Genomic DNA, 13,208 nt, shown 5'->3' on the forward strand with positions numbered 1-13,208 from the left:
ATTTCTCTTGGTTTACTACCAGTTTACATTTGTATACTATTGTATTTTGTTAAAAGAAAATCAATTTTCATGAGTTTGTTGTCACAAAATTTTCAGTGAAACTACTGATTTTCAGTGACATTTCAAACACTTTCGGTGACTTTTCGGTAATATTTATAATGTTAATACTACGGGCTTATTATAAATAAGCACATCAATAGGTACTTATTTATAAAGCTGAAATGATTTGTGCAGGCACCATTTAATCGTGCAGGCACTTTTTTTTACCATTCTTGAAAAATCAAAAGGTAAATTTCCACAAAAACTCTCTCAAGCTTTCGAACTTCAATTTCAGATCCCGAACGAGACGATATAATTACGTTAATTAACTGTCATTGACAATATAATTACGTTAATTTACTACGGTCAACGTTTAGCGGCGGACGTATAAAAAAACAAACAAAAAAAACTTAAAAAAACACTAAAAAAAGTTAACGCCGAAGAAAAAAAATCGAAAAGTCAAAGTTGGAATCCGGCGGCAAAAATTTTCATTTTTTGAAAAAAAAAGTTTTTGAAAAAAAGAGTCAAAATTGGATTTTTGTGATCAAAACTGGACTTTTGTGGACAAAATTAATTAAATTGGGGTTACAATTAAAAATTGGGTATAAAGGGTTGGGGGTAATATTGGCATATACATGAATTTTTTATATTTATTTATAATAAAAATTAAAGGGATGGACTTATTGATGAAAGAGATATAGCTCATAAACCTAGAATAATAAAAATGCTTTGTTGGGGACTTATGCACAAAAACCCCTACTATTATTATATTTTATATTGTAGGTGCAAAGAATATAGTGGTTGTTTGGTTTCATTTCCAAAACCAATTTCCATTTCTATACTATTCATAAAACCGCGATCATATTTGTTTCACAATTTTATCCAGAAAATCTCATTTTTTCTTATCAAATTTCTATTGAGAATATACTATTCATATTTTTTTCAGTTTTCAAACCTACTAAAACCTACTACTAACCTATATATTTTATTTCATCAACTCATTTTTCTCTCTTCATTAATATCCACACTCTCTCTCCTCTCATTTCTCTCTCATCATTAATATCTACACTCTCTTTCCTCCCAATTTCTCATCTACACTCTCTTTCCTCCAAATTTCTATAATAATAATAATAATAATAATAATAATAATAATAATAATAATAATAATAATAATAATAATAATAATAATAATAATAATAATAATAATAATAATAATAATAATAATAATAATAATAATAATAATAATAATAATAATAATAATAATAATAATAATAATAATAATAATAATAATAATAATAATAATAATAATAATAATAATAATAATAATAATAATAATAATAATAATAATAATAATAATAATAATAATAATAATAATAATAATAATAATAATAATAATAATAATAATAATAATAATAATAATAATAATAATAATAATAATAATAATAATAATAATAATAATAATAATAATAATAATAATAATAATAATAATAATAATAATAATAATAATAATAATAATAATAATAATAATAATAATAATAATAATAATAATAATAATAATAATAATAATAATAATAATAATCACTATCATCATCCTCAATCATTATATTCTACTTTTGCACGCACTTTCGTAGAGAAAATTCACCACAACCAAACATATTCTCATTTCTACACCTACATAAAACTAAAAATTCCCTTCCATCCAAACATATTCTCATTTTCTACACAAAAACCAATAAACTACTTTTTCCATCAGAAATTTTGAAAACTAGAAATTCTCATTGGAAAGATAACCAAACATCCCATAGTTTCCGAATAAGTTGATATTTTCTTTAAAGTATTAATTTCACCCCTATTTGTAAGAGGGTTCTTTTTTGTAATTATAAATACGTGTTGTTTTTTTCATAATTTGTCCTTAGTCCCCTCAATACAACTTTGCTCATTTTTTAGCACAAAGAAGACCCCTCAAATGATGAGTTGCAAGATTTCTTTTTGTTTAAGACCATTTGTGATGATTATATTTGGGAAGACAGTGAGATAAATATAATACATTTTGTTCTTTTCTTCAAAAAAATTAGGATGTTACAGAATATTGTTTACATATGATAGGGGATAAATAAATGAGGTGACAAAAAAAGGCATTTAATATTTTTAAATGGACTGAAATAAATAAATTCTAAATCATCTGAAAATATTGCAATTAACCCCCTTAATAAATTAAAAATCATACAATTACAACCCTGAAAGTTATAAGGGTAAAATTAGAATACTTAATCAACGAGATTTTATTCGCGTTGACGCCGTAAGGAGGTAATTGTTAGGGGTGAGATACCTGAGGGCTAATTGTAATTTCGCAAACTAAAGGAGGGTTTTCGTAATTTAAATCTACCTCAAGGTTTTTTTCGTAATTTTCACCTTAAGAAAGAAAGAATATAAACCACAAACATATGATGGATATGCATTTCATGAGCAAGAATTTCTGTCAAGGAGTTTCTGCTAAAGGTTGTGCATAGAATCATTTACAAATAATATAGACCCTTCAAATGAATCATAAATCAAGAAAGATTTCTATTAATTTCTTGAAAAGACTAAAAAACAAAAAAAGATTCTAATTAAGTAAAAATAAATTTAACCATTGTAAAAAAATGAAAAACAAGTCTAGCCAGCCAGCCTATCACGGTAATAAAACGAGACCTGTAATAAGGAGGTATCATTCTTCTTCGTTAATTTCTTTTCCGATCTTCTACCGCCCCAAAAAATGATTCTTGAAATTCTGTAAAATCAAACACAAATTCTTGTAAACAACACCCGTTCAACGAAAAAAAATACATATATATACATATTTACGGTTGTAAAATGATAGGTGCGATTTGTTGTACCTAAGAAAAAAATTCAATAATGAAGAGCAGCGTTAAATCGACCAAAAGCACTTATAGAAAACTCAAGTATGAAGAGAGGCAACTTTCTGGCACAACCCATCAACCTCTTCATTATGTTCGTCAATCTGTTCCTCCTACAAAATAAAATAAAAATAAAATAAAAGGCCAAACGAGACTCGTAATTCAACATTATCACAAGAAAAACAATGCAAAAAAAATAAAATAAAAAAGAAGTAAAAGCAAATTACCTCATTAACTTTTTTTTCTTTAACACCTATACACTTGGAAGCACTGATACTAGCACTCTTTAACAAGCTACGGGCGCTGTAGTTTCCCTTATATTCCGATCCGTCGCCTTCCATTTGAGGAATCTTTTCGGCATCATTGTCGTGAACAGCATCTTCTTTCGGCGCCGGGACTCTCTCTCTGACATGTAAATATGTTGCGCATAAATTTTCTTATAGAATGGCTTCTTCCCGTTATTTAAAATACCGAGTGACGAGCAAATGAAACGAGTATTTGAAGGAATTATTTAGTCTACCTAGGTAACGAAACATTTTGCCTTTGGAGAGTGCCTCGTTCGCTTTTATGCTCCTCGAGATGCGCAAACTGCCTCTTGAAGCGATCAACGCCACTAACAAAATTAAATACAATAAGGAAAAAAATAAATCATAACGCAGAGATATAGAAACATAACGCTATGTAGCAAAACTAAAAGCACTGGAATTCGATCAAAGTAATTAATCAATTATATAATAAATAACATAAAAAAATAAATAAATGGTTGATAAAACATGAACAAGTGGCCAAACCTAGGATACATAAAGCCACTTGTTCGGTCACCGTCTCGGAGATATTCCTCAAGCATATGAGGGTGATACTCTAATATCTGTTTGCTTATGACAAAAGTACCGAAATAAGTAACAGCTAATAAATTCCAAAATAAAAAAATTAAATTCAAGAACGTAAAAAAAAAAAAAAAAAAAAAAAAAAGTATATATCGTGATGGAAGGCCTCTTACCTCTCGATAAATCAACTCTCTGACGTCATCTTTTGCCAATTTTCGCCTCTCGAACTCAAACTCGAGCTTCGATATTGGTTGAGAGGAAGGCTCACGGTCCACATTTGCCAACCCGTTAAAATACGGATCAGACAATAACTGCCAAAAAAAAAAATTATAAAAAAATATTTTATTACAAGAATTTGGGAAGTTCGAGTGGATTAAGAAAATTTACTTCAGCAGCAGTTGGTCGATCTTTGGGGTCGAAAGCAAGGAGCCGCTCGAGTATTTGAAGTGCTAATGGATCGGCTTTCGGGAATTTATGAGAAAATGGAACAGCTTGTTTCTTACGCATACTGCTCAGATATCTCCTCGCCTTTTCATTTCTGATCTGCCGTTTAATTCACAAACAAAAACAAACTTTTGTTCTTATATATGTTTTGAGGAAGGTAGGAAACTGTGAGTAAAATAAAAATACGATAATTTAAAAAAAAAAAAAAAGAATTATTTTTACCCTTGCAATAGATTCAGGAGGGGGAGTGCCGAGTAAATCGGTCATTAAATCTAATTGGTGAACGACGTTTTTACCAGGGAAGAGTGGTTTTCCAGTTAGCATTTCCGCAAATATGCATCCAATGCTCCATATATCAATAGCCGGAGTGTACTGTATTAACCAAATAATATTAATATTTCATGCAGTACATATTAAAACGAAAAAAAAATAAAAAGCAATTTACATAAAAATAATAAGATACTAAATTCGGAAGTACTAATATGATCAAGAAACAAAAATGAAAAAAAACAAAGAAGCATTGTGGTTCATAATAACCGAAACCCGAACACTCGAAATCCGAACCCGAAACCATTTATAGATGAGTGAATACATGAAAAAATCGTAATATGATATATGTATTGACAGCTCAGCAAAAAAATGTTGGATTACCTTAGAGAAAAAGGAACCACATAACTCAGGAGCACGATACCACCTCGTTGCAACATAGTCCTTCAAACAACGTCAAATTCGTATCAAGTGTTAAAAAATTGAATCGGTACAAATTTTTAAAACATAGAATTGATAAAAACTAAAGGTTCTATCTTTCAAAAGAAATTTGCTTACGGTCCAAAATATTGCAGACGGAGCATCATTAAAAGCCACACGGGCAAGCCCAAAATCGCAAATCTTCAACTTACAGTCGGAATTTGCAAGTATATTTCTCGGCTTCAAATCTCTATGAAACACATTTCCTGCAAAAAAAAAAATTAATCCTTCACCTAAAATAAGAAAAAAAAAATATGACGAATCTAAAAATGCGAAAAAAGAACAACCTGCGTGAATATACTTCAAGCCACGAAGAAGCTGGTAGAGAAAATAACGACAATGCTCGGGTGTAAGATCGTCGTTGGCCTTAATAACTTGATGAAGATCAGATTCCATCAATTCGAAAACGACGTAAATATCTCGAAACTCCCTTCTAGAAGGTGGGAGCATAATATGCCTGATCTGGACGATATCCGGATGTCTTAAAAGCCGAAGAAGTTTGATTTCTCGGAGGATCCGTGTCGCGTCGGAAACATGCTCGAACACGTCGTTGATTTTTTTAATCGCGACTCTCTCTCCGGTGTGAGTGTCGATAACGGAACCTACGATACCGTAACTACCCTTGCCTATAACTTCTTGAATCTCGTACCGACTCGCCTCCCCGTACTCCGTAAAGAATTCAGCCTCTGCCGCACCCTGCCAAAACAAAACAAAAAATAAAAAAACCAAAATTTATATACAAATTAGAAGTAGGTGTTTTTTTTGCACATTCCTTACACACATTACATGTGTTTTAGTTTTCACAATTACTAAGACAAACATAATTATTACAACACAATTAATACATGTCCGAAATTAAAAGATCGAAAATGAAACACTTCGGATCATACACCAAAATCAGAAAAACAAAAACAAAAAACAAAAACAAAAAACAAAAAACAAAAAAATCAAGAAACACACACACACACACACACACGGATCTGCAGAAATATCATGACAATAAGAATCAAAAAAAAAAGAAACAAAAATTAAAGGGGCGAGGAATAATTAGAACCTTGTTCTGGGGATCCATGGGGGAAAATGAATTGATGCAGATTATAACTTCAGATAATATGAATTTATTTTTGTTGATTCTTAAAAATATAATGGAATGGTTTGTTTTTTTTTTTTGTGAGAGTTAATACTGGAAATGGGTAGAAGAAGAAGAATAGGTAAAAATTAGTTGGGGAATTCAAGAAAACATCATCCACGAATGTTTCTCCAAAGAAGCAGTGGTGTGTTTCCTTGTTTTTCTCCCACACTATCCACTTTTATTCTTGATCCCCTTTTCACTGATGATCGATCACCGATGCTTTCTCTCTCCCCCTCACTCCATGGCATTTTCTCTCTCTCTCTCTCTCTCTCTAGAGTGCGTTGCGGTGGAGGAGAGAGAAATGTTTGACTTGTTGTAGCCACCCCCGCTTTCAGTATCGTGCAGAGTAGTTAAGACATGAAACTGATCTATCTACACTGTATTTATTATTATTATTACTCCCTCCGTCCCAATTTAAATGTCGTTTTGGATTATTTTGCACATATTAAGAAAATCAATAAATGTGCATAGATTATAGTAAAAAAAAACAGATAAATTACTAAAATATCCTCGACATTAATTGATTTTCAACTAATTAATTAGGAGTGATTAAGGGTATAATTGAAAATAATGCAATTAATGTTTCATTGAAAATCTAAAATGACAAATAATTTGGGAAAAAAAAACACTCTAAAAAGACATATAATATAGGACAGAGGGAGTATTATTATTATTATTTTCATATGTTATTATTAATTAATTATGCCTTCATTTCAAGACCGTTTTTTTTTCTTTTTTTTTAAATTCAATTCCATTTTCATTTCCCTCGTACATTGATATTATACGGTTAGATTCTTGCGGGTTTTTTGTAATTTTTCGGTTAATAATTCTTATATGAATTATGAAATGGTAAATAATATGAATTGAGATTTGAGCATATTGTTGAGAGAATGTTAGGAGAAGAAAATTCGAAAGCAAGAAATATAGGAGAGAGAATCTCACAAGTTGATGAACGATTATTTAATTTATAACAATGTAATAGAATAATAAATATTTCTACATTTAACTATTTGAAGCAAATGGGATTTTAGTTTACTTGTACAAATATTTGACTGAATCCTATTCGGCAAAGAATGCAAAGGAAATAGGATTGGTTGCATTCACCTCCTCCGTTTCATCGTAGGATTCTCTTAAACTCCTCGTTTTTCTTGCCGGGGGTAATGATGAAATTTTGTGGAGACATATTTTCACCATCATTTGGTTGCATTTCTTGAGAATCGCCTTCTTCGTCTCCAATGGTCTGCCAAGTTAATGATTCTGAATTTTTTGAAAAATCATAAGAGAATTTTTCATCAAAACGAACATCCCGACTTATCACAATTTTTTTCGTTCGAGGATTATAAAGCTTATAAGCTTTTGACCTCTCACTATACCCAATGAAAATGCATTTTTCGGCTTTATCGTCGAGCTTGGTCCTCGTAGCATTTGGAATATGTGAATATGCAAGACAACCAAATGTTTTAAGATGACTAACATTTGGTTTCTTACCATACCACACCTCATTTTGAGTAGAATTCTCCAAGCTCTTTGTCGGTGATCGGATGATCAAATAAACGGCACAAGCAACCGTACCAGTTCAGCCCAAAACTCCGATGGAGTATTTTTCTTTTTCAACATACACCAAACCATATCAATTATTGTTCATTTTTTTCCTCCGCGTTGTGGTGTATACCGGGCCATCAATTCATGTCTAATACTATGGATTCGACAAAATTCTTCAAATAAAGAAGATAAATATTCCCCACCGCGATCATTCCTCAATTTTTTTATTTTGAAACCGGAAAATTTCTCAACTTTGATTTTAAAATCCTTGGAGTATGAAAGAGTTTCGGATTTTTCTTTCACAAAATAGCCCAAACCTTTCTTGTAAAATCATCAATAAATAACAAGAAATATCGATTACCACCGAGAGAGGGACTTCGAAATGGTCCACAAAGGTCACTATGAATGAGCTCTAATGGTGACTTTGATTTTCAATTTGACTCGGAAGGAAATGGCTCTCGGTGTTGCTTCCCCAATTGACATTATTCACAAATTTCGTCCATGGCTTTAATTTTCGGCAATCCTTGAACAATTTCCTTGTTTGATAACTCCTTCAAACTTTGGAAATTAAGATGTCCGAACTGGTCATGCCACAACTTTGAAACTCCGTTCTTCACAGTCAAATTGCAAGACGCTTCAAAATTATCAAGTTTGATTGGAAAAATATTATTTCCAGCCATACCGATATTTGCAATGTGTTGATCCTTCTTTTTCAAAATGCAAGTGAAGTCGTCGAGAAACACGTTGAAAGCTTTCCTCATCAAGTGACCAACACTTACCAAATTACTTGCCAAGTTAGATACATAATAAACCTCGGACATTGTTTTGGCCTTTCCGGATTTTGTTTTGAAGACAATTTTTCCAACACCTTCTAATGTGTAGGTGTATCTATCTCCAAGCGTAATTTTCTCATGGTTAGCTTTGACAAAATTTAAGAATATTTTTTTATTCCATGTCATGTGCTTGCTCGCACCACTATCTAAATATCAAATATTTTCAAAGCTACTGTTAGATGCAATCAATAAAATCTCCATATTTTCAACTTTATTTTCATGCAAATAAAAAACTTCTTGCCTTTTTTCCAACAATCATTGATTTTGTGTCCCGGTTTATGATAAAAATGACACTCAACATAAGGTCTTGTACCTTTATATGATCCTCGTCCTCGGCCTCTTCTCTTTGAAAATTGTTCAGAAAATATTTCTCCTCCTCTTTCGCCTCATCATTTGATTTGACTTGTCCACGGTAATTGTTGTAAGTATTTATTCCTCCTCTTATTTGGCCACGACCTCGGCACAGTCCACGAAACGAACCACGGCCTCCCGTGAATGTAACTTGGGATTTTAGTTCTTGATCCGAAGAAGAAATTTGAGGATTTCTTTTGAAGGATCCTTGCTTCGTGTGCCTTCAATCGTCCTTGTAGACTCTCCAACGCCATTGATGAAAGATCTTGTGACTCTTCGATAGCCACAACAACATGATCAAATTTCACCGGCAAACTTTGCATAATATTTTCGACAACCCTTTGGGTTTCCATACTTCGCCATTTGTCGCCATTTGATTTACAAGAGAGGTGATTCTTATAAAATATTCAACAATTTTTTCGTTTTCTTTCATGTCCAATTTTTCGAATTCAGCCCGCAAAGATTGCAAACGAACTTTCTTTACTTCATTTTTCCCGGCATAGGTTGTTTGTAGAAGTCCCCATGCCTCCATGGAACAAGTCGCCTTGGTTAGTCTTTCATAGACGGGAACTTCGATTGCTTGATATATTTGAAAAAGAGCTTTTCGATCTTTTCGTCTTTCGGTTTTCAAAGTTTGCCTTTGTGCATTCGTCAATTGATCCTCATTTTCAAGACAAAGCTTCATTAGATTACTCCAATAATCGAATTTTTCTCCATTGAAACGAGGTATAAGTGAAGCAAGGTTGGTGGACATTTTTTTAAGATGACTCTGATGCCAATTTGTAGGCACCAGGATGGGATAAAATGATTAATCCCGAAATTGAATTATAGTGAGTTTGTGAAAACTTGAAAAAATAATATTTTTGAGTAGAGAAAGTAATAAGACTAGTGTTTTGTAGATGGAAAAATTACTTCTTTTTTTGTTTTTTTTTTGTCTTGCTTACAATCATCTCTAACACTCCATATATATTTATAATGGGGAGTACATTATTATTCTAATAAATTACAAAATGACTATTAGACTAACAACTCTTCTAATTCTAATTTAATACATAGGAAAATCAAAAGAAAATTGTCTAGACACATCTAGATAATAGTGCTTCAAATTCACATTTATTCTAACATTCAATCCCTCACTTATTCCAACAATGAATGTCCACTTCTTCCAATATTGAATTGCCACTAATTCCACTATTGAATTCACATTATCCACTTATTCCAACACTTTTGTGGTCTTGAAGCCGAATCTTGTAATCATCTCTTTATTAGATGTCCTTCCCTTCATCAAATGTGGTTCATTTTTAATACGGAACCTTCGTATGGATCCTTTTATAAATGAACCGATTAAAGATTGGATCATTTTATAAATGAACCTCCGTATGGTCTTGCTTCATGCGCATTCATCATTCGAAATGACAATGGATGGTTCTATCGTTTTTGCTCACTCAAGTATGCACCATTGTCAAGATAGTTGCATAATCCATTGCTATTAAAGCTTGCAGTGGAGCTAATGAAGTTGAAAAATGTGTGATCTTTGAGATGGACTCGCTCAATGCTGTCAAGTTCATCACTAACCCTTGTTCATCAATTCATTTATGTTATCCATGAGATCAAGAGATTTTGGCTTTCTTTCTGGAAATGCTAATTTTGCAGCTCATTATCTTGTTAAATGGGTTTTTTCTTGTAGTTGGTTAGGCTCATATTGACGCTTAATTAATATATTCTTTTTCTTATTAAAAATAAATAAATTGCTCAAGGATCACATGTAAAGATAAGGTGGGACCAACATCAACCCAATGTTTGGATAAATATATAAATCTCCATTCATTATTTTCAGACTAATAATTCCAAACAAAATGGCATCATCATTCTTTGTATCACCACCATTTCTCTCTCACCCTACTACTAAATCAAGAACCAATCACTTCTCATCTTCTTCGCAAACTCCAACTCCACAACAGCCATCTAACAATAATCTACCCCAACAACCGCAAAACCCGGCCCCGGCTCAACCGCTCAGTGCAAACTCATCAGAGCCGCCGCAGCCACCACTAGCCACCACTAGAGCGGCGGCGGAGCAAAGGCCGAGTAAGGCTGCAGCCACCAGAACAACCGCAGAGTCTACTGATTGGATTGCTTCAAACTTAACTAGGCGGTTCGGCATCGGCGCTGGTCTAGCATGGGTTGGTTTTCTTGCTTTCGGAGTTGTCTCTGAACAAATCAAGACTCGGTTAGAAGTTTCACAACAAGAAGCAAACACAAGGTAACAAACATATTTATCGTGACACTTGTGAAAAATAATAATTAAATAACATAGTATGTGACAATATTTAGAGCTAATAGTACATATCTCCTTGAGTTGTTACTTGTTTTTTAAAGTACATTGTCCTTATTTTGTTCACTCGTGTGAAATGACTAAATTAACATTACAAAAGAAATATTTAAAAAAGAACATGAAAAGGAAAAAAAAAGAATTTTAGAGGGTATTTTTTACTTTTCAACTCAAAAGGTACACTTCTACTCTAACAGTCCACACGTACATTGCAGAATAAGCTGTTAGCGTTGTTTTTGGCTTTGACTATTTCTTACAGGGGCATTTTTGCTAAAAAAAATTAAAACACCGATTTTTTTGCAATTAGAGTTCTTCACCAATTTTTTTTTTTTTTTTTATTATTATTTTGGCCATGATATTTGCGTACTAGGAATTGAGTTCTTCACCAAGTTAAACTATTGAAAAATTTAGCACACTCTCGTGAATACTTAATATTTTGCAGAGATGTTGAGAAGGAAGAAGAGGTAGTTTTGCCTAATGGCATAAGGTACACACACAATATTCACTTCATATACACCAACAATTAATCCTTTTTCATTTTCTATTATTGACGAATAATATAACTTCCGGTAAATAATTAATTAGGTATTACGAGCTTAGAGTTGGCGGTGGGGCGTCGCCGAGGGTGGGAGACTTGGTGGTGATTAATGTGAAGGGAAGCGTGTTAGGAAGCGGAGAAGTGTTCGTCGACACATTCAGCGGTGAGAAGAGAGCGTTGGCTCTCGTAATGGGTTCGAGGCCTTATAGTAAAGGAATATGTGAAGGTGTAGAGTATGTTATGAGAAATATGAAAGCTGGTGGTATAAGGAGAGTTATAATTCCACCAAATCATGGGTTTGGTGAAGAAGGTGCTGATTTGGGTGAAGGTGTGCAAATTCCACCTTTTGCTACACTTGAGTATGTAGTTGAGGTTGATAGAGTTTCAATTGCACCAGCTTGATGTGTATTTTTATACATTAAGCCATCATCTTAAGATATATTTATGCATTTTGACATGAATATTTGAATTAGATGGATATATTTTATTTTTCTATAATTAGATTTATGTGTGGGTTAATTAGTACTTGTGGAAATGGATCACGTTCCGTTAAGGAATTAAATTCAAAATGGATTGCCCGTGAATCGGCTAAAAAGATTTAACAATTATTTATTTTATGGCAAAATTTGTTAAGGGCTATGTAATACTGAAACGGAAATACGGATACGGTGAAACAAGGAAACAAGCATATGGGGAAATTCCATTTTCCAAAAAAATTGGATACAAAAATGTGGAAAACGTGTAAATATTAAAAATATAGGGGTATAATTTTTTTTTAAATGTTATAACGTTTAACTTATATATTTATCGTTAATTACATATATGTATATGGACATTATATATAATTTACTAGTTCCAATCCCAATTATCATCCACAAATTACATTTGGGGCATACAAATTTATCTTAGTATCAATTAGCATCTTCAAAAAGTGTTAAAACACCACTAGAGTGAAAAGGAAACATACGATTTCAATTTTTTTTTGTAAGTGTAGACAATTTTGAGTCTTTATTTAAAACGAGTTTTTAAATTTTTTTGGTGGAAATCCGTTTCAATTTTTTCATTATTATGAGAAACGTCCCTGAAATGTTTAAAAATTTACGAAAACAGCACCGAAGCGTTTACGACAATTGTCATGGCGCTTCAATTCCCGTAACATTTTTGAGGCATGGAAACGAGTGTGTATAGAAGTTTTTGTGCATCATAGATTAAATGAAATCAGTTTTTCTTCGATTTCATAAGGAAAACATGACAAAGCCAAAAAAAACAAAGAAGCCACTCCCACATGTAATCTTCGAGTCTTTCTTCGATCGGTAGGTACACTTAGTTCATTCTTCAGTAGAATTATCTTCAGAAAATCGCTGAAGAAGATGAGAGGGTCTGCAGTAACGCTGATTCGTAAAGAAATTGCTGCTACATCTTCTCATCATTCCGGTATTTTTGCTGATCCATCATTCTCTTTCTTCTGTTCAAATTTTCGTAGTGTGGCTCACAATCACAAAGATGGATCATTTTTTCACCTATGC

The 13,208-nt window shown here is 32.3% G+C and overlaps 2 protein-coding genes across 3 annotated transcripts; one reads left to right on the top strand and one right to left on the bottom strand.

Annotated features, from left to right (window-relative positions):
- Window positions 1–2,512: 2,512 nt before the first annotated feature.
- LOC105950611 (mitogen-activated protein kinase 9) lies at window positions 2,513–6,474 on the bottom strand. Its single transcript, XM_012973979.2, has 12 exons — window positions 6,009–6,474; window positions 5,242–5,650; window positions 5,033–5,160; window positions 4,859–4,918; window positions 4,430–4,579; window positions 4,151–4,306; window positions 3,937–4,074; window positions 3,728–3,804; window positions 3,457–3,549; window positions 3,164–3,341; window positions 2,916–3,049; window positions 2,513–2,809 (listed from the first exon to the last, which is right to left on the bottom strand). The coding sequence occupies exons 1-11, from the start codon at window positions 6,024–6,026 to the stop codon at window positions 2,978–2,980; spliced, it is 1,479 nt and encodes a 492-aa protein (XP_012829433.2). The 5' UTR covers window positions 6,027–6,474; the 3' UTR covers window positions 2,513–2,809; window positions 2,916–2,977.
- A 4,080-nt stretch (window positions 6,475–10,554) lies between these two features.
- Window positions 10,555–12,154, top strand: LOC105950617 (peptidyl-prolyl cis-trans isomerase FKBP17-2, chloroplastic). Of its 2 annotated transcripts, XM_088822870.1 has the most exons (4): window positions 10,555–11,075; window positions 11,587–11,631; window positions 11,730–12,087; window positions 12,119–12,154. In XM_088822870.1, the coding sequence occupies exons 1-3, from the start codon at window positions 10,669–10,671 to the stop codon at window positions 12,082–12,084; spliced, it is 807 nt and encodes a 268-aa protein (XP_088678996.1). In that variant the 5' UTR covers window positions 10,555–10,668; the 3' UTR covers window positions 12,085–12,087; window positions 12,119–12,154. The 2 variants fall into 2 exon arrangements, with proteins under 2 accessions (XP_088678996.1, XP_012829441.2); XM_012973987.2 differs by having other exon boundaries at window positions 11,730–12,154.
- The last annotated feature ends 1,054 nt before the right edge of the window (window positions 12,155–13,208 follow it).

The sequence above is a fragment of the Erythranthe guttata genome, chromosome 9 (assembly GCF_056151865.1).
Source record: "Erythranthe guttata isolate IM_541 chromosome 9, IM_541, whole genome shotgun sequence".
Lineage (NCBI taxonomy): Eukaryota > Viridiplantae > Streptophyta > Magnoliopsida > Lamiales > Phrymaceae > Erythranthe > Erythranthe guttata.